This window comes from Eupeodes corollae, chromosome 3 (assembly GCF_945859685.1).
Source record: "Eupeodes corollae chromosome 3, idEupCoro1.1, whole genome shotgun sequence".
Taxonomy (NCBI): domain Eukaryota; kingdom Metazoa; phylum Arthropoda; class Insecta; order Diptera; family Syrphidae; genus Eupeodes; species Eupeodes corollae.
This window is the reverse complement of record NC_079149.1, coordinates 133898883-133920574: the sequence shown is the minus strand read 5'-3', so window position 1 is coordinate 133920574 and position 21692 is coordinate 133898883. Positions and strand designations below refer to the sequence as shown.

At 33.3% G+C, this 21692-nt stretch overlaps 2 protein-coding genes across 2 annotated transcripts; one reads left to right on the top strand and one right to left on the bottom strand.

The window, feature by feature from the left end:
- Window positions 1–8674: 8674 nt before the first annotated feature.
- Window positions 8675–10278, bottom strand: LOC129950070 (Krueppel homolog 1). Its single transcript, XM_056061859.1, has 4 exons — window positions 10046–10278; window positions 9842–9984; window positions 9650–9775; window positions 8675–9588 (listed from the first exon to the last, which is right to left on the bottom strand). The coding sequence occupies exons 1-4, from the start codon at window positions 10166–10168 to the stop codon at window positions 8790–8792; spliced, it is 1191 nt and encodes a 396-aa protein (XP_055917834.1). The 5' UTR covers window positions 10169–10278; the 3' UTR covers window positions 8675–8789.
- A 1475-nt stretch (window positions 10279–11753) lies between these two features.
- LOC129951524 (ubiA prenyltransferase domain-containing protein 1 homolog) lies at window positions 11754–19352 on the top strand. The gene is made up of 2 exons (XM_056063721.1): window positions 11754–12786; window positions 17313–19352. Exons 1-2 carry the CDS (start codon window positions 12328–12330, stop codon window positions 17949–17951), a joined length of 1098 nt encoding a protein of 365 aa, XP_055919696.1. The 5' UTR covers window positions 11754–12327; the 3' UTR covers window positions 17952–19352.
- The last annotated feature ends 2340 nt before the right edge of the window (window positions 19353–21692 follow it).

Genomic DNA, 21692 nt, shown 5'->3' with positions numbered 1-21692 from the left:
TCTTTTAAATGGAGGAAATTATATTTTCTGGAAGACGAAAATTCAAACCGTCCTTATAAGAGATGAACTTTGGGATGTTGTTAGCAAAACGAAACCAGCAGAAATCGATGATGAATGGACGAAGAAGAATAATAAAGCGAAAGCTTATTTAACGTTGAGCGTAGAGGATGGTCAATTGATGAACATTGCCCATCAAGAAGATGCGTTTAGTATTTGGGAAGTTTTCTCTAAGAAATACGAGAGGTCAACTTTGGAAGTCGTCTCTACTTAAGAAGAAAATTATATGGCATTCACTATACTAGTGCTAAGATGTGCTATGGTGCTATAGATGCTATTCTTAAGGTTGTAGGTTTTTTGAGAGCTTCTGGAAAATCTTTAGAACAAGATGATGTTGTTGCAGTTTTGTTTGTGAGTCTACCAGAATCTTACTCTGGGCTTGTTACTGCACTCGAAGGTCGAAATGAGACGGACTTAACAATTGAATATGTCAATGGTAAGATGTTAGACGAATATCAAAGACGTTTTGAAAGCTATGGTGACAAAAATAAAAATGAAGTTACTATGTGGTCTAACCAAAGAAGAAATCAAAAGTCTACAAAATCGAAGAAAACGGATGTAAAAGAAGCAAGAACGTGCTTTTATTGTAACAAAATAGGACATGTTAAAGCTTACTGCCACAAATACAAGTGAACTTTGCAAAAAAGGAAGCATGCCAAGTCATCTGTTGCATCAATATAACATGACAGCATTAGCAATAAAGATTTTCTCTCGTTTGAAGTTTGTGCTGAAGTACGAGCTGAGTGCGGTGGGTGGTATATTGACTTTGGAGCTACAATCCATATGACCAACGATAAAAACTTGTTTGATTCGATTCAAAATGATAACACAAAAATATATCTTGCTAATAGCTCGTCAGTGATGTCTTCAGGCTCATTAAATTGCCTAGTACCTAATGGCAATAACCAGAAGATATTTCTCAATGAAGTCTTATTTGTTCCTGAGCTTGATGGGGGATTGCTTTCGACGCAACGAATAGCAAATCAAGGTCATAAAATAAGGTCAAATCTACAATGGATCCCGAATGATTGCTGTAGCAAAGCGAAATTACAGTCTTTACAAGCTGGAAACTGAACATTCTATTGAACTGTCCTATAAAGCTGACAATTGATTGTGTATTCATCAGTGGCATCGTCGACTTGGACATAGAGATGCAGTAGCTATCGAGAAACTTGTGAAGGAAGATCTTGCAACTGGCATTCATTTGAGGAAGTATACTGAGAAGATCATTTGGGAAGATTGCATCAAAGGCAAGCTGGCACAGTATAAGTTTCCTGTGAGACAAATTAGAGAAAAGCAATCATTAAAGTTGATACATTCTGATCTGTGTGGTCCTATGCAGACATCAACTCCTATCTTCCAAATCGTTTCTTGGGAGAAGCCGTATCAATAGGAGCATATTTGCAGAATAGGTTTCTTAGTAAAAGTCTCGAGAAGACTCCAATTGAGCTGTTTACTGGAGAGAAACCTGATCTGAGCCATATTAGAGTGTTTGAATCCAAATCGTTTACCTTAGTTCCAAAACAGAAGAGGAAGAAGTGGGGTGACAAAGCAGAAGAAGGCGTTCTTGTTGGATACGATCTCAACTCAAAAGGATATCGTATACTTGATCCAAAATCTAATAGAGTTTGGATATCCAGATCTTTGAAAATTATCGAAAATGAACCCAAGAATCAGCAACCCACAAAAAGCCAAGAATCCAGAACTGTACACAATTATGAAACGGAAGACACTTCTCTGACTGGGAAGAGACGAAAGCATCTCATTTAATGATTGGCTTGTCATTGATTCCTCCAATACGTCTGTCGTACAAAGCCCTGGTTAGTATCTCGAAAGAACCAGAATCCTGGGATGAAGTATTGCGTTTACCACTTTGCCGAGAAGCGCAAGTGGACTAAAGCAGCACAAAATCAAGTAAATGAACGAGCTTAAAGTTTGGAAACTTACAGATCTGCCGCCTGAAAGAAGAACAGTAAGTTGTAAATGGTTATTTAAAACCAAACTAAATGTAGACGGAAGCATTAGTACTCATAAAGCCCGACTTGTTGCAACAGGGTTTTCTCAAAAATTCGGTAAATAAGAACTCTTCTAGTGGTTACACAATTGAGACGTTTGCACGTGCGGCATTTTGACGTGAAAAATGCTAACTTGAATGCAACACTGAGCGATGAAATTTTCATGGACCAACCCCCAGGGTTCATAATTTTGGGTCATGAAGAAAAGGTGTTTATACTTAATAAAAGCATATATGGTCTTAAACAACCAGTCCGGGAATGGAACAAGAGAGCAACAGAGATCTTACATGGAATGGGATTCAAGGCATCGACAGCTGATCCATGTCTTTTTCAAGGAAAGAAAGCAACGGCCAAACAATATTTATGTTGATGACATTCTGGTGGCTGGATTTTCTGAAGAACTTATAAACACCATATATAAAGAACTCCAAAAGTATGTAAAGATGAAAGATTTGGGTGAAGCGAAACATTATCTCGGTATAGAGATCGACCGGGAAAAAGATGGATCGTTCAAACTAAGCCAAAAGTCAAAAATTAAACAACTGATAAAAACCTACAAACTTGAAGATTCAAAAGGAACTTTAACACCATCTTTAAGGCTTCAAACAAATGAAGACAAAACTTTGGTGTGCTATATAGATGCTGAAGTAAAATCCTCTCTCGAGCATCTAAAATCACTATCTATAAGACACTCATCATCCCGGTTCTCATTTATGGCGCTGAGGCCTGGACCCTGTCAAAGAAAGATGAGAACGTTTTATGATGCTTGGAGAATGGAGGAGAAGATATAACGACGAACTGGTCGGGGTGTACAGCGACACTGACTTAGTTAGCAGAATAAAAGTCAAACGGCTTAGATGTTTAATATTTTCTTACAATACAAAATTAAAATTGTGATGGACTTGTAACTTGCTTGAGGAATGTTTTGTAGTCAATAATGTTTTTGGTAGTTTTTTTGACTATGATCTTAAAGTTGAGGTTTGTGAAGTAAAGTTCCTGAATTTGAAATTCATGACACTTGGAAAACTTACTACTCCATTTGATAAAAATATACGTTCAAAGAATGAAGTTGACTGCAAATGAAGTCCCTTATGTTGTCTGAACCTGCCTGATCCTTGAATTTAGGACCGAAGTTTTAGTTGAGCAGAAAATATAGTAAATATTATGTTGCTACTGTCTTTTAAATTAAACTACGTTTTTCAAACTATAATTTTCTTATACTTAAATAAAATCATTGCTTAAATTTAAGAATAATTAAATATATAAAAAATAAGGTAATTTAGAGAGAAGTATTTGCATCTTCGGACATCTTAAACAACAATCAAATATTTTAATTTATGCTATTTTTAAAATTAAACTAGAAAAATATTTCATTTATTATGTTTTCACTCTTCGTCTATTATGAAATTCCACGGATATTATCTCATTTGCAAACAATTCTTCCTGCATGGAATTTGAATTTATTTTACACTGAAACGTTTGTTAATTTGCTTGGAGAATATTCTTATCTTATTTCTAATTCGAAGTGAAATTTCGTTCTTTTGAAACTCAAACTAGCTTTTAAAACGCCTGGCGGAAAGAATGATTTGCTATAGCCTCGTAATTGGAATTTTAATTTCTGAGACTTCGTATAAGATTTAGAAGGTTCATGACTTTGGTCGGCAAAATTAAGGTTTTTTCTCGAAGTTAATTTAAAAAAGTTTTATTTTGAAGTTAATTTAAAGTGCTGATTTCTGCCCAAATTTTAAAACGCCCATTTTCAATATTATTTCTTTTCCAATACATATTCCTTAATTTGATGTTATACCCTTGTCGAGAACACGAATTCGTTAAGGGCATGTCGCATGCAAAAAAATTGATTGGTGCTTTGCGCTTAGCTTTGTAGCGTTCACATTTTTTTAAATATTTAAACGAAATAAACGGGTTTTGATTGAAAATATATTGGGCTAAATATGTATAAAGGAATAAAAAATTTAAAAAAATTGTTTGTTCCTTAACAGCACTAGAATCACTAAAAAATCATTAAATTCAGGTAGTTACTTGCGAAAATCAATGGGGCAGTGTGTAAAATAAAATTTTTTATTTTTTTTATATTTTTTACCAAAAAACAATACATTTTTATAAATAGTATCGATTTTCTTTTTTTTTTAATTTATTTATTTATTCCAAGAAAAATTGTAGAAAACTATGAAAAATAGGGCAAATTTGCATTGTGGCATAGGTGCAATATTTGATAAAACTTCCAAAGTATAACAGCTAGCTAAGTCAATTTAACTTTTTTTCAAATTCTAAATATATGTTCAGATATTTGCTTTAAAATTTTTTTTTTTAAAAATAGTTATAGTAACTTTTTTAGACAACAAATCCAAAATGCATTCTTTTTTTTCCAATATTTTTTGCGAATTCATGGGGCGAGCTGATTTTTATTTTTTTAGTTTTAATTTTTTTTTTAAAAAAAAGGACCATATATATTACTCTTACTATCGATTTTGAAAAAAAAAAATATTTGTCGCAACATAATTAAAAATGCATTTCAATATAACAACATTTGTGGTGCAATTGTGAGGGATTGGGAGTTTATATAATTGCAAAATATTTTTTTTATTTTTTTTTGGCATTTTGTTTATTCTATTTAAAAAAGTAAAAAGTTCTTGCGTCTACTGTTTATTTAATTTAATTTTTATAAAAGAGGTCTATTTTGCATTTTTTAACAACAAATTTCTTTGTAAACGCACACAATGAAGTTTCCAGTTCCCAAGAATGCCACTGCATCTCAGCGCTCAAGAAGAGAATTCTTTGCAAAAGAATTTTGCCCGCCCATCCTCTCTCAGATTTTTTTTGTTGTTGTTGGTCTCATGGCTCATTTAGTTTTTGTATTCTTTGTTTTGCTTGCGGTATACAATAACAGAAAAACAACAAAAAAAAGACTTTTCTTAGAAATATTTTTTTTTCTAGTATGTGGTATGATGTAAGGCCATGGACTCGTGATTTGGGTGTTACGTAGTCAATCGTATACGCAGAATTTGATTTTTGGTTCAACTTTCGGCAAGTTTTGTGGTTGCACATTGTAGTGTAGGTATAAAAAAGGGTAAAGAGGTATTGTAGGTATCGTGAATTCGCTGTCATATATTTTGTTTTCTTGATTTTTTTTTGAGTACTATCACTCCTGGGTATTGCATTTTTTTAACTTCCCATACGAAGTTATTATAATGGGTCCGATTTGTCAAATTGAAAATTTTGACATTTTTTGACGTTTCAAGGTCCCTAGAGTCGAAATAAAAGATTTTTAGAAAGATGTCTGTGCGTGCGTGTGTACGTACGTTCATACGTCCGTACGTCCGTACGTTCGCTACGTTTTTTTCGTCGTCCATAGCTCAAGAACCAGAAGAGATATCGACTTCAAATAAATTTTGCTATACAGATAATAAAGCAGAAAGATGCAGAAAGGGCTCTCAAGAAAATTGCGTAGGTTCTTTTTTTTACCATAGCAGTTTGAAAAAAAGGTGAAAATTTTGGTTAACCCTAAATATCTTACGAACCAAAAACGCTAGAGACTTGAATTAAATTTTATATAATATATTGTAACGTGATATCAAAGTATATTTTTTGAAAAAAATCCATTTAACGGTTTTTTTATAAATCAAAAAACTGAAAAAAAAAATGTGTCACCTACCAAATTTTACGACTAAAATATGATTTCATCTCCAAAACAATTTTGTGCAACGAAGAATAATCGAATTGACAGTTTTTTTTATACAAAATAAAAATCTAAAAAAACTTTACTCAAAGTTGGTAAAAATTGAATATCGATTCAAATATCTTTTCAAAAAGTTGAAATTTAGGCTTCAAACTAATTTTATCTTATAACAAAATCAAATTGACAGTTTTTGTACAAAAAATTAAAAACCTAAAAAAAAAATTAACAAAAGTTGGTCTAAATTGATTTTCACCTCAAATATCTTTTCAAAAATTTGAAATATTGGATTCAAAATAATTTTATCTTATATGAAATATTCTTTTCAACATTTGATAGAAATTTGAAGAAAATCTCATTGACAGTTTTTTTTACAAAAAATAAAACTCAAAAAAAAAAAACAATACTAAAACTTGGTAAACATTTACTTTCGACTCAAATAGCTTTTCAAAAATTAATAATATTGGCTTCAAACCTTTTTTTATTTCACAGAAAATATTGTTTTCGATATTTAGTGATTTTTATATAAAAATCCATCAGTCGGTTTTTTCATAAAAATAAAATCTACAAAAAATAAAACGCAAATTTGCTAAAAATTGATAGACAAACTTTTAAGCAAGACAAATCGACAGACGTGATGGGAAGTTATCAGTGTGCACAATCCTGTCAAACTACTTCAAAAAAGATGCTGGTATGTGACCCACACTTATAACTTCCCATCCCGTCTGTCAATTTGTCTTGCTTAAAAGTTTGTCTATATGTACTCGTATCAATTTTGACCAAATTTGCGTAATATTTTTTGTAGATTTTATTTTTTATGAAAAAACGGACTGTTGGATTTTTATATAAAAATGAAATGAAAAGAGTTTTGAATCGATATTCAATTTTTACCAATTTTTGTTAATTTTTTTCGTTTTTAATTTTTTGTAAACAAACTGTCAATTCGATTTTTCTCAAAATTTTATTAAATGTTGACAACAATATTTTTTGAAAGATAAAAGTAAATTAAAGCCAATATATCAAAGTTTTGAAAAGATATTTGAGTCGAAAGTCAATTTTTACCAACTTTTATTAATTTTTGTTTAGGTTTTTATTTTTTATAAAAAAACTGTCAATTCGATTTTTCTCAAAATTTTATCAGATTTGAAAAACATTATTTTTCGTTGCACAAAATTGTTTTGGAGATGAAATCATATTTTAGTCGTAAAATTTGGTAGGTGACACATTTTTTTCAGTTTTTTGATTTATAAAAACACCGTTAAATGGATTTTTTTCAAAAAATAACTTGGTTGATATCACGTTACAATATATTATATAAAATTTAATTCAAGTCTCTAGCGTTTTTGGTTCGTAAGATATTTAGGGTTATCCAAAATTTTCACCTTTTTTTTTACTGCTATGGTAAAAAAAACACCTACGCAATATTCTTGAGAGCCCTTTCTGCAGCTTTCTGCCTTATTATCTGTATAACAAAATTTATTTGAAGTCGATATCTCTTCTGGTTCTTGAGCTATGGACGACGAAAAAAACGTCGCGAAAGTTCGGACGTACGAACGTACGTACACACGCACGCACAACCATGTTTCTAAAAACCTTTTATTTCGACTCTAGGGACCTTGAAACCTCGAGAAATGTCAAAATTTTCAATTTGACAAATCGGACCCATTACAATAATTTCCAATGGGAAGTAAAAAAATATTAAAATAAAATAGGTATTTTCAATAATTAGAAAATGTCGACCAAAAAAAGAAATTCAAGAAAAAAACATCTCCTTCGATAGCAAAATACCCACTTGCTTTATAAAATTCGAACCATATGCAAAAGACAACAACAAATCTACCTAACTAGACATACCAAAAAAAACCGGTTTATCATGCAACGTTGTTCTATTTCTTATTTCTTTGATTGGCTGCTTGTGCGGAAATATATCCCTCGCTCTGAGAGACAAAAAAGATCAAGAGGCAAATATAGAGCAATTGGAAATTCAAATTTTGAATTTGATAATGAAGAGAGTAACGATCTTTCACTAATACATTCAAATTCATTTACATGAGTTCTGAGTTCGCTTCTGCGGGAGACATACCCTTAAAAAGAAATTTGGCACGTTAAGGCGACATAAGAGACTTGAAAGTAAGGCAAGTTTCTAGCATCTGATTGGCCAGCTGCCAAAAAATTACCTTCCAATTAAGGCAACTTTATTGGAAACTTGACTGGAAAATTAGATAAGAAAAATCTCCCTAACTATCAAGCCAAGTCAACTTATGTCAAAATGGCAATCGATCATGTTGTTTTAATTAACTGAAAGTTGAACTTTATTCCTCTACGATTTATTTATTTTTCGCACAATTTCATTTATTATTTGGTGTAAAGGGTTTCCCATCAAATTGGAAAAGTAATAAGTAATATTTCTTTACAATACGAAATGCAAATTGGGATGGACTTGTAGTTTGCCTGAGAATGTTTTGTAGACAAAAATGTTTTTGTACGGTAAACTGAAGGTAAAATTTAGGGAAGTAAAGTTCTTAGTTTGAAGTTTATGACATCTGAAAAACTAACTTGTTGCGTTGGTCAAAATATACCGTCAAGGAATGCAGTTGACTGCAAGTGAAGTTATGTTGTCTGAACCTGCCCATTGTTTTCAAATCATTTTGCCTTTTCTGTCCAAAAAAAATTACGTAATATTGATTTATTCAATACATTTGCTACCAAGTCCTACGTATCTTCATACCATGGGGACGTATCTCGGTTAAATATCACTTATTGAATAGGCTTCATTTTTGTTTCAATTTCATGACCTTGCATGAGTTTTTATGTTATCTCGAAGTGATAAGTTTGAATAAATAAATAAGTTAGTACCTCAGCTAAAAGATAATGTTGATCTTCAGGTAATTCTGAATAAAAAAAACCGTTGTCTTTCATGTTTATCTAAATGTTATATTGTAGATATTAAATTTTATTTTTTGGCTTGTCTATTGCAGATGTAAATACTTAAAAATAAAGTTTACTTAGTTCTTAACATGTTATCAATAAGGATGCAATCGCTGTGAATGCATCAATGATAAAGTCCCTTGAGTATGCCCAAGCATCCCTAAGCTTCCAGGAGGCGGAGGAGGTGGTGGCATTCCCATTGCGATGCCACCCAAACTTGGCGGAGGAGCTGGTGGTGGACACATACTGCCACCTATAGCTGTCGGAACAATCGGAGGTTGATGGACTAAAGGAAGCGAACTCGCTACACCTCCATGACTACGAAAATGCACACTCAGACTACTCGACGTCGCAAATACCTTATGACATTCGGGGCATTTGAAATTCTCACTATTCATTTCGTTTAGGTGGATTTTCTTTTTATGCGCAACCATATCTCGATTGCGACTGAAGCTCTTCCCACAAATATCACAGTGGTGATTTCTTATACCCGCATGCGTTACCATATGTTTCGACAGGTCGCCCGAGCTTAAGAATGCCTTGTGACACACCGGACAGATTTGATCTCGCACTCCAGTGTGGATTTTTTGGTGAGCTTGGAAGTTTCCTAACGCAGCGAATTGTTTGCTACAAATTTCACATTGAAAAGGACGCTCTCCGGTGTGAGTTCTTAGATGAATCTGAAGATTATATTTCTGTGCAAATCGACGAGGACAATAACTGCAGACATATGGTTTCTCTCCGGTATGTGTTCGAATGTGCATTTGGAGCTGAGCGGCACATTTGAAAGTCTTATTGCAATCGTAACAGGTTTGGGGCATTTTTTCCAATGGCTTGGGGCCTCGTTTTTTGTGGTCTTCTGGGGCTTTACGTTGATAACGAGGTTTTCGTTTACTGAAAAATTTAATTTTCAATCTATTTCTTCACCAAATATAGGTTCATCTTTTTTAAATACCTTTTACGGTGCTTAGCTTCATCTTTTTCATCCTCGTCCACATCGTCGTCTTTGTAGTCATCGAGGAATAGTTTTTTGGGTTCCCTTTGAGGAAGAGGGTCCGTCATAGTTTCCGCATCACACAGACTAGGTTATATTTATTTTTAAGTACACATTTATATCATAAGAGAAGTTTTTCAAAACCTTGCTTACCCATATCCTCTTTCAAGGATTCCCAGATATTGCCTCAAACGTATATCAGAATTTTCACATTCCTGTTTGAAATGGTATGCGACACCCAAACGATAAATACAATTGTTGCAGATCACAGCTGGAAGTCCGTCTGTTTTATAGACCTTTAACAAAAATTGAATCAAGTATTTTGTTCTCTGACCTTTTATATATAAGAAGACTCACCCTGATTTTAGCACACATCATCATCATAGTCATGGGCATCATTGCAAATTCAGTACTGTAGATCGAAGTGAGTGCTCCTTCCTCCAGGCAAACACGACAGATTTTATGAATATTATAATCCATTGTTGATTATTTTTGATTTCTTTTGTTGAGAAATTATTTTTACGGAATTTTTGTTTATAAAAATAATACAGAAGCTAACAAATTGTAAAAGTGACAACTGACAGCTGACAAACAAATGAAGGAAAGTACAATAACATCTCTGGTTTCTTTGATAATTTGTTGCCAGGCATGTTAGAAGGTAACTTTAATTACTTTTATTTCGTAATTTTTTTTTAAATGAAATTTGTTAAACGATAAATAGTTATGCAATGCACTAACATCTGCATCGATTCGTGTCGATTTAATATTTTCCTGAAATTGTAGTAATTTATTACTTATTTCAAAAAAAAGAGTTTTAAAATTCAGTTTAGCTGTCGTTATTCATTATTAGCATATTTTTCATTACGTCAAAATTCAGATATAGCTTACAATGGGGTTAAAATTGAAGGCTTATCTTTTCTTTAGTGACGCACGGAATTGCTTAATAGACATTTAAAAATACATAAAAGTTTTAGACATTGAATAATATAGTTCTGTTTTTAATTAATTTTCAAGTTAACTTCTTCATATAAAACAAACGTTAAAATGGTTTACTTCGACATTTCTTAACAATTTTTTAACTTCAGTGTTGAAATTATTGTTTTTTTTTTTTAATTTAAATTTATTTATAAATTGGAGATTAACATCAAAAACTAATACTAATGATAGTGGCTTTTTGAATAGGAGACAAAAAATATGTTTTGTTTTCTTTTCTTTAAATGCAAATCAAAATCCCGCACCTACCTCCAATCCTATAGTGTTTCTAAGAACGTTACAGAAGTACATATCTCTTAGTTTTTATGCCACACTATCCATTTAAAAAAACTTGACTCCAATTTTACAGTAAAATAGGGTTAATGCTTTGACGGCGTTTACTTACCTCAATATTTTAAACATGTTATTTTGGGACCATTACCTTACTATTGAAACAAAATTAGATACAAGAGCAAGTTATATTTGGTAAATTGTGTACCTTTAAAAAATGTCTTTTAATTAATTTATAATTGTTTAATAATACAAATACATTTTTTTATTCCCACCTGTCAGTTTTGTTTTTAATAATTGACTCCAACTTATGTGATCTAGAGGCCCTTCAAATAAATTCCATTAATAAATCATCTTAAAACTTCAACTGTCTTAAAAACTAATCTTTTGACGTGTTTACTTTGGTAGCAATCTCAAAATTGACATTTTATTCTTTCTGAGCTTATTTATCAGATTCTGTAATCAATGTGAACATCTGTAATATCATCCGTTCGATCCCTGACAACAGTACTCGCACACAGGAATGGTTGAGGGTTGTCAGTCACTAGACCCTAGTTCTCAAACGGACTCAGTATCTTCAGTTACATGCGCGACTTATCTTTTCCACGCAAAGATGTTTAATTTCTCATTACAAAAAAATGTATATTCAACTATTTATTAAATAACTACAGTCTCATGTTTAATTTTTAAAGTATTGCCAAACGCGAACAGATCCTTAAACAATAACACTCTTTCCCTGAACGCTGTTTACTACACATGCCAGAAAGTGAAAGCATGATTTTTAGGTGACGTGACAGTTGTTTGATTAGAAAAATAAAATATAAAAAAGCACATCCAGCAGCGAGAAAAGTTTTTTGGAACCGAAACCGATTTTCCATTTGCACCTTTTTCACCTTGCGGGATGTCGAATTTTATTTTATCATAAACAACAATTCTAAATATAAAACTTTGTGTACAATTCTATTTAAACAATTCTCCAACCGAAACCCTGCAATGTTACGAACCGAACAATTGTTATTCTCACCCTCCTTAGAATTATTGGCATAATTCATATGAGGATTCTCTCAAAAATTCCGATTCCGAGTGTTTATTTCCATAACAAAGCTTGCAAGCAGCATACAGCGACAGCGAACAGCTGCCGCAAATTAAAATTCAAAGAATTTTACGGGACGGAATACATTATTCTCGGATGTTAGATGTTACACTTAATTGCATTGTCTGATATTCCTGTATAGAGTGGGCATATTTTTTGGTGGAACTTTGGGCAGGTATCCCGTCGCGTCCGAGTGAAGTTTTCATTCATATCTGGCCACATCTGTAGTCCAGTAGTTTTATTTTTCTTCTTCAGTGAGATTAAGAATAAGAAAAGAAAAAGAATGTCTAGTGAATCGCAAAGAGTGCCAATGCTTGCTTCTGCTTCATTATCCGAAGGCAAGAGTCAATGCAATGCTGAAACTGAAACCAATGATACTAATGGACAATTCGACCCGAATAGGATCCTGTCGAATGGATTGTCGCAATCTGGAATGGGAGGAGGACGCCCAACCCACAATCATCCGGGTACATTTATGAAGTTCAAGACATATTTACACGCTTTACGCCCTTGGTCACTGTCTGCCAGTCTAGTTCCTACTCTAATGGGATCCGCCCTAGCATACAGATCCCAATGGGCATCGGGTTTCAATTTTATAACATTTGTTTTGACCATCTTCACCGTCGTGACTGTGCATTGTGCGGGCAATGTGGTGAACACCTATTTTGACTTCATCAAAGGAATAGACAATCGAAAGGCAGACGACCGGACTCTTGTTGATCATATTCTATCCAAAGATGAGGTAAGTCCAAAATGGTGTATTCCTATCTTTTGTTTATTTGTTTTTTTTTTGAGTATTTAAGACCGAGAACTCATTTTTGTTATTGTAAATATTTATATAACCTTTGATCTATTCACAACCATTTCTGTAGAACAAACAATTTTTATGTTTTTTTTTTTACTGTTGTTCAATTCGTGGATAATAAGTTTTTAATTCGTAAAATTATTGTTTCTAAGAAATTTGTTTAATCCAATTGAAAATTGTGATATGATAGAAAAAAAAGCTTTTTTTAAAATTAAAATTAGGTCAAGGAATTTTTTTGTTTCTTTTTTTTACTTTCCAAATAGCTTGAAGTGGCAAATAGGTTAAAGAGCTTTTCAGTGAGCTAACCTCCTGCCTGCGGTATCCTTAGCTGCGATTTGTATATCAGCTAAAGGGTGATTTTTCTCTCAAGCTGTTAACAGCCGGCTATAGTTTGTGTTGTGTATTTGAAGTTCTTTTTTGAAACGATGCTGTAGTCATTTGTTCTTTTTCGTTTAATTATAGAAAAATGTGTAATACACTGAAAAAGACTGAGAAATTGTTTTTCAAAATATTTAATAAATACAAAATATGGAGAAAACGTCTTAGAACTAGATTCAAAATAATTAAATATATTTTTGAATAATTTGTTTGTCCCAAAGGCAGGATGAATTTTTGGGTTATTTAAAAATGAAAATATGAGCAATTCCCTCGTCTTCGGTCCCTAAAACTATTGTAAATAATATTCCCTTATTTATCTCTATTGAGAAAAGCTCTTAATTTTATTTTTAAAACTATCAAACGGTTGCACTAACATCCCTTCGCTCTAAGATAATGGACACGTTGATCAATTATCTGCTCAAGAAAAATTTCGAAGATCCAAAACTTTTAAATGATCGGCAGTATGGCAACAGATCCACTTGTTGTCTCAGGTTTCTCCTCACCGAACAGTGGCACAAATCCTTATATCGTTTTGAATAAAGTAAGATTGAGGCACTTAATCGTAAAATCTAGCACCTTGTTACTTACTTACTTAAGGTGGCGCTACAGTCCGGGGTAGACATGGGCCTCAACCAACATGCGTCTCCAGCCAGCTCGGTCCCTAGCTAGCTGTCTCCGGTTTCGCACGCCAAGTTGGTTAAGGTCTTCACCAACCTGAGTCGCGGTCTTCCTATACTGCGCCGTCCCTCGGGACTGGATTCGAAGACCTTCCAGGCTGGAGCGTTGGTGTCCATTCGCTCTACATGACCCAGCCATCTAAGCCGTTGGACTTTAATTCTGCTAACTGGGTCAGTGTCGCTGTACAGCCCGTACAGTTCGTCGTTATATCTTCTCCTCCATTCCTCCGAAGCTTCCCAAGACGTTCTCATCTTTCTTTGACAAGGTCCAGACCTCAGCGCCATAAATGAGAACCGGGATGATGAGTGTCTTATAGATGGTGATTTTAGATGCTCGAGAGAGAACTTTACTGCTCAATTGCCTTCTAAGTCGTTGTTCAGTGTGCATTTTTGATGACAGCATATACTTGGTCTAGCCCTCATTGACCACTTTGCTTCCGTCGCAATGCTCAAAAACGCTCCACTTACGTCACGCTTTGATCTTCCAATTATTTCAATATCATCTGCGTTTTTGAGTAATTGGATGGACCTTCGGAAGATTGTGACTCTAGTGTTGACGGTTGAGTTTTGCACAATTCTTTCCAGAACAATGTTGAAGAAGTCGCATGACAGTGCGTCGCCTTATCTAAAACCTTTTTTGACATCAAATGCATCGGTAAAATCTTTTTCGACCTTGATAGAGCAGCGTGCATTCTCCATCGTCATTCTGCACAAACGGATAAGTTTGACAGGTATGCCAAAACTAGGCTTTGCTTTGTAGAGCTCTTCCCTAAGGATGCTGTCATATGCGGCTTTAAAATCGATAAAGATATGGTGGGTATCGATTTGAAGCCTCTGAGTTTTTTCCAAGGTCATCCGTCATTTAGAGGGTCTCCTTTTGTATGTATCGGGCAAACTATGCTAAGATTCCACTCATAGGGCAGTTGGTGCATGCTCCCTACAAAGTCATCGCCTGCTGCTTTAAATAGTTCGGCAGAAATGCCGTCAGCTCCAGCAGCTTTGTTTGACTTCAGTTTAGATATAGCTATCTTTACTTTGTCGAGGTCGGGTAGGCGGAATTTTTGATCTTCTGCGTCGCCTAGGTTGAGTGGTTCTATCTCCCGTACAGCGGAATTTGGTTCGTCATCGCCATTATATAGCACCTTATTGTCTTACCGAATTTGTGGATGAACACCTTTACTTTGGTTTAAAAATTTTCGTTAGAATCGTTCAATACAAATGTTATTGCCCGTAAACAAATCCTAAATGCACAATACAAATGTGGGTGTGCAACAGGGCTCCGTTTTATACCCCACACTCTTTCTCATTTTTTTAATAATCTCCTTTCTGTTACTTCTTACTTTTAGCTTTTCATTTAATAATCTCCTTTCTGTTACTTCTTACTTTTAGCTTTCCATTCTTGTTTTCAGGCTATAATTCCTCCAAACTGTAACGAAAAAAAGCGTTAAACTCAATAAATTTGGAACTAGAATGGTGAATAAGAAACCACGTGGTGTCATATGCTATGTCACCAAAAATACAAAAATGTGTCTCTCCTTTTGATCTGGCTTCACTTTAGAAAACCTTTTTTGCGTTCAAAACTTGAGTATAACTCCTATCTCTGGGCATATTCTCCAATGTATAAAAGAAAGATCTTTTAGAATGATTGATGACGTAAACATCATGAACTCAATTATTGCCTCACCATTTTTAACGTATTTTTAACGGACTAGTTGTAATTATAGCGTTTCTATGAATTTCTATTTGTTTACTCTTAAACCCAACCTTGGCCGTACTGTGAAGTACAGAAATTCGTTCTTGAACCGAACTACACGAATGTAGAATTCCTTACTACGCTATGTCTTCCGCTGTCATCAAAATGTTTAATAATTTAAAAGCAAGTACACCGATATCTCCTTTTTCCCACCTCCTCTCTTTCCTGTTGCTTACACTGTGTTTCTGTCATATTCTAATTATTGACCGATTGCACTTACGTCCCTTCTTTCCAAGGTCATGGAAACGCTGATTAATTATCAGCTTAAGAAATGTCTCGAAGATCGAAAGCTTCTTAATAACCGTCAGTACGGCTTTCGAAGCAATAGGTCCACTGGTGATCTCATTGTTCATCTCACCGAACAGTGGAGCAAATCTTTACATCGTTTTGGAGAAAGTAAGGTCATTGCACTTGATATTTCAAAAGCATTTGATAGGGTTTGGCATCAAGCTCTCTTATCGAAAATGCGTGCTTTTGGTTTTCACGAATCTCTGCTTCATTGGATTAGTAATTATCTTTCGGATCGTTCAATACAAGTGGTATTGGATGGATTCAAGTCTGATGCCCATAAAATAAATGCTGGTGTGCCCCAGGGTTCTGTTATATCTCCAACACTCTTTCTCATTTTTATTAATGATCTCCTGTCTGCAACTTCTAATCCAATAAGTTATTTCGCTGACGATAGTACTCTTAGCTTTTCATATTCGTTTTCAGACTCATATCCCTCTTCTTCGGATGTGGAGCTGCAACGACAAAATATGATAAGCTCATTAAATTCCGACCTAAACAGCATTTTACAATGGAGAATTTAATGCTTCGAAAACCCAATGCTGTCTTGTATCTTTAAAGCGAAATATACACCCCTTGCCATTATCTATGAATGTCACTTGCATCGAGGAGACAGAACATCTGGATATTCTCGGTATTTGTATCACCAACCACTTCTTGTGGAACGATCACATACGCGATGTTGCCAAAAATGCCGCAAGGTGTTTAGGTTTCCTTAGGCGATGCAAGAAATGTTTCACACCTTCTGATCTAGCTGTTATATACAAGACTTATATATGTCCGAAGCTTGAGTATAACTCCCATCTCTGGGCTGGTGCTCCTGCAACTTACTTAAGCCTCTTCATTAACTTCGCTTGAACATCGTCGTAAGGTTTCTTGTCTCACCCTTTTCTACCGATATTTTAACGGTGTATGCTCTAGTAAAATAGCCAGGCCAGCTGGCCTCCTCCCCCTACTTGCGCTTCTTGGAATGTTCATCAGTATACCCTCAAGTCCCACTTCGGCCGTACTGCCAAATACAGAGATTCATTCTTTAGCCGTACAACGCGAATGTGGAACCACACTCTGTCTTTCCTAGTCATTGCAATATTCAGGTATTCAATATAATTGTGCACCAACATCTCCATTTAAACCCTCTGTCCTGTTCCTAGTGCTTCTGCATAATAAGGGTAGTAATATCCCCTTGAGTGTGTGCTTATTATAAAAAAATATATTTAAGTCATGCAACACCCCTTGAGTGTTAATTAAACAAAATAAACTATTTAAAAATTATTAAGTTAAGTATTGTAGCTTGAGGTGATGTAAATTAAACCACTGTTTACATTATTACCACAAAAAATTGTTATAAAAATCCTTTTCTCTTTCAGGTTGTTTCCCTCGGAGCTATCCTCTACATGGCCGGTTGCATTGGCTTCATCTTCCTGGCCATATTAAGTCCAGCAAAAATGGAACACCTAGCCTTGATCTACTTCGGAGGACTGTCATCAAGCTTCCTCTATACGGGTGGCATCGGTTTCAAATACATTGCACTCGGTGATGTTGTAATTCTAATTTTGTTCGGTCCGCTCTCGGTGCTCTTTGCCTTCATGACCCAAACAGGGCATGTGGATTGGCGAACAATATACTATGCAATACCACTAGCACTCAACACAGAAGCTATTTTACATAGCAACAATACCCGAGACGTTGAAAACGATCGAAAGGCTGGCATCGTAACCTTGGCGATTCTAATCGGACGAACTTCATCGCACGTTCTCTACGCTTTACTTCTATTCACACCGTACAGCATTTTTGTAGTATATGGTTTAAAATATTCCCTATGGTTCTTACTGCCCCTCATCACAGTGCCACAAGCTTTCAAAATCGAAAAACTATTCCGCAATGAACAAACAATGAATGCGGTACCCCGACAAACGGCTAAATTGAATTTCTTCTTTGGAATTTTATATGTGGTAGCTTGTTGCTGTGCAAAGACACTGCCTGCATTCAGCTTTAGAAGGTATTAGACTTTCAATTAAATTCTTCTTTTTACTTAAAACAAAATAAAACTAAAAATAAAATACATATTGTATGAGAATTGCTTTGGAAAAATAATAAAAGAGAATTTATATGCTCAAAAAAATACAATTAAAAATAAAACTATTGTAGCGGACTACATTATAGGAATTCGATGTTAATAAACAAAAGTGAAGAATAAAATACTTAATTTTTATTTACATACATACAAATATAACAAATGTATGAATACTAACGCAAAGGAAATTATGTTTTAACGATTTCCTATTCTCAAACATTTTTTTAAATTATATAAAATTATAAACGGCAGCTGTGATTGGGGGCTTGTTAAACCGCATTCAATCTGTGAGCTTTATTCTTAAATAATTCACATAAACAAAAATTCGCTTCGAAATTTATAATAAGCGCATTATAGTCACCAACTTGTTTGAACTTTTTTTTTAAGTTGAAATGGTTATATTAGTTTAAGAAAATAAAAACAATAACAAAAAGAGAATGAATATGAAAACACTACTAAAGAGAAACTCGACAATAAGTAATTTTAACGATGACACTGAGCATAGAAACATAAACACAAACAATACACAACATTTTTATTTAAAAATTGTTCGTTTTCACCACACACTGTTAATGATTATGCCTAACCTTACTGTAATTATTAATTTATTTAAATAGTTTTTTTTTCCAAAGTTGTTTGTTTTATTATTATATACCAACATTTAATTTTTTTACAATGTAAATTCTCATCTGTTTCACTTACTAGGTTATATATAATTATTATGTACGTTTGTACATAAATCTAAGAGAAGAATTAATCATACATAATAGTTTACAAAAATATATATATATGAAAATAGATGAAATATTCATCAGAAAATTCTTTAAAATAATAATAAAAAAAATAAAAAGAAGAATGATAAATTCTCTCCAGTGTTTTATAAAACTAGATTTTATTGATATTAATTTTATTTAATTGTTATTTATTGAGAGTGAAACGATTTTTAAAAAACTTTTTTAGAAAGTGGATCAAAATATTTAAGTAAATTAAAGAAAAAATAAAAAACTATATAAAAAAAAGAATATTCATAAGAGTTTTACATTTTTTTAAGAACCAAAAAGAAATTAAAATTTTATTAAATTAAAAAAAAACAAAAACAACACAAGAAATTATCGTAATAAGAGTTGTAATACAAACAATTACATAAGTAAACAAAAAAGTAAATAAAAGGAATAAATACATATATCAATTAAATTCTAACAAACGATTTTAGTTTTAAGTGTATTTACTCAAAAACAAAACAAAACAACAAAATATTTATATTAAAGTGTAAGCCTAGTAAAAAAAAGTAGATGGTAGATCAAAATAAACAAAAAAGTTATTACGAATACCATTTTCGCTGTTTTTATTATTTTATTTCTTTTTACTGTTCACAGCAAAAAGATAATTAAACAAACTATTGGATTTTCAAAAAGTATGGTGTGTCTGGTGGTGGTGTGTAGGTTGTGGTATGTCGGTAGTCCTGCGTCTGGTGGAGGTGTATAGGTTGTCCTGTGCTTAGTATTCTTTCCGTGTAGTGCTAGTTTGGAAGTCGGGTTTTGGCTGCCGTGTGTTTGTCGATTTGTTTTTTTTTTTTTGTTCTTTTAGAGTTATGTGGTATTGAAATGTTTTGGGATCGTTTAAGTATAATGGCATGAAATTTTAGTTTTTGATAGTGGTGAGGTCCAACTGCGAAGGCAAGATCTCCCCCTCATCCGGCGAGCTAAGCCGAGCATCGCGAGCATGCCACCATCTGTGGAAATTATCTGTGCTATTAGCTTAAGAGATTATTTTTTTTTATGAAATAAACCAAATTTTACTTTGATCATTCACTCCAAAGTACTTACTTCTTCTTAAAGATAAGTTTAGTGTTCATTTACAATAAAATATCATAGAACCAGATAAGACAGTTTGTACTCTTTTGACCAACATAAAAACGAATGCTGACATTTGGTCTTTCTTCATTCGAATTTTAAAAGTGTTTTCTTATTTTTGGCATTCGCTCATTTAAGCCAAATTCCATTAGGACACAATTGGTATCCTCCATGGTACCGAAATTGTTTTAATAGTCTCGTTTCGGGTACTAGATAGATCAGTCAAATATTTTTGCCTATTCTCTTTTCAAATTAATTAACAACTAAACAATAACATACGGTACATAAATAAGGTCAAAAAAGTATATGGAAAATTGTCTGTTTTTGATTATAACTAATATAACTTATAACTGTTTTTATGATTTTCTTTTCTTCAACTGTCTCAACTTTGCAACCACGTGGAAAATAAATTAATTGTTTCATAAGAACAAAATCATAAATGGTTGCAATTACTTAACATCCTTAATTAAATTAACATCTTAAAAACTTTTGAAAAGGAATCAAAAACGCGAAAATGACCTCTGAAACTCACGGGCAACATTTGTCTCTGTAACATATACGCCTTTAAAATTTCGTTATAACGGTATTTTGAAGGGTGATAAATTGAACATTAGAACTCTGCCATTTTTTGAACACAACACAAACAGAAAATCGAAGCTTTGTTTTAAAGCTAAACATTTTTAAAAATATCCTGTTTCTTATCTTCGGTCTACTGGAAATAATCAAAAAATTCAGTTTGCACTCACGGCCTTCAAATATTTTACATTGCGAGTATAGTCAAAAAAGTACTTGTGGAAATTCTATGATATAAGTGTCAATTCTGTTTAATTTGATAGTTTTTCTTGTTTATGTTTATTATTTTCTTTTTGTTAATTTATTTTCAATTTTGTGTCAGTGCCGTCGTTGGAAGGATGCAGTAATGGGAGAATTGATAGATTTAATGTGATTTAATACAAAATATTGAATAAAGGCACCCCTAAAGAAGTAAGGAATACTTACGAAACGTTGGGAAAAGAATGAAATAGTTTTTTATTTGCATTCCAAAAACAAAATAACCAAAAGAGCCTAATAAAATATCTTATACTGCATAATTTTGTTTTAACCTTAGTTCTCAAAACATGATTTTTTTATAATAAAACTCGCAAATATCATAAACCTTATCAGCAAAAACTCTATTGGAGTGTCCTATCAGGAATTTTATCGTAGTACAAAACTTTTTCAATAAAATTATTACATAGCCCAGGACTAATTACAACTTAAAACGGAATTACTGCTATGGAAATTTATAGTTGCGTTACAAATTCGAAGAATAGTTTTGATTGACTTAAGAAATGCAAACGCTTATGAACGGCAGAGCTATGAGATGAGTCATCAATCTTAGCCGATATTTTATTGGTAGTAATCTATTGCAAATTTAGAGCTTGTCGTATTTGTAAATACTGAAAGTAAAACATCTTGGATACAATTTTTTACAATAAAGAGAATAATTCTGATTTTTTATGTATCATTTATGTGGTTATCAATTCGACACAAAAAGTTGATTTTCGCCCATTTTGGCGGCCGTCTGTCAAGGATAAGGCTGAAAGTAAAACGTCTTGGACACACTTTTCTTACATCAGTGGACCATCTCTTATTGATTATATTTCATTTAAGTGGTTATCACTTCGACTCAAAAAGTTGATTTTCGTGCATTTTGGCGGCCGTCTGCTAAGGGGATGGCTAAAAGCAAAACGTCTTGGACACACTTTTTTGACATCAGGGCACCATCCTATACTGTTTATGATATTAATGACAATTTTCGAACGCCCACCCCCGCCCCG

What these genes read in the sequence shown, in the direction of transcription:
- LOC129950070 (XM_056061859.1), bottom strand. Translation starts at nt 10,168, where the DNA reads ATGGATTATAATATTCATAAAATCTGTCGTGTTTGCCTGGAGGAAGGA. An exon ending in TGATGTGTGCTAAAATCAGG is followed by an intron (nt 9,985 to 10,045) that starts GTGAGTCTTCTT and finishes TTTTTGTTAAAG; the next exon opens with GTCTATAAAACAGACGGACT. An exon ending in GAAGCTAAGCACCGTAAAAG is followed by an intron (nt 9,589 to 9,649) that starts GTATTTAAAAAA and finishes TAAATTTTTCAG; the next exon opens with TAAACGAAAACCTCGTTATC.
- LOC129951524 (XM_056063721.1), top strand. Translation starts at nt 12,328, where the DNA reads ATGTCTAGTGAATCGCAAAGAGTGCCAATGCTTGCTTCTGCTTCATTA. An exon ending in ATATTCTATCCAAAGATGAG is followed by an intron (nt 12,787 to 17,312) that starts GTAAGTCCAAAA and finishes TTTCTCTTTCAG; the next exon opens with GTTGTTTCCCTCGGAGCTAT.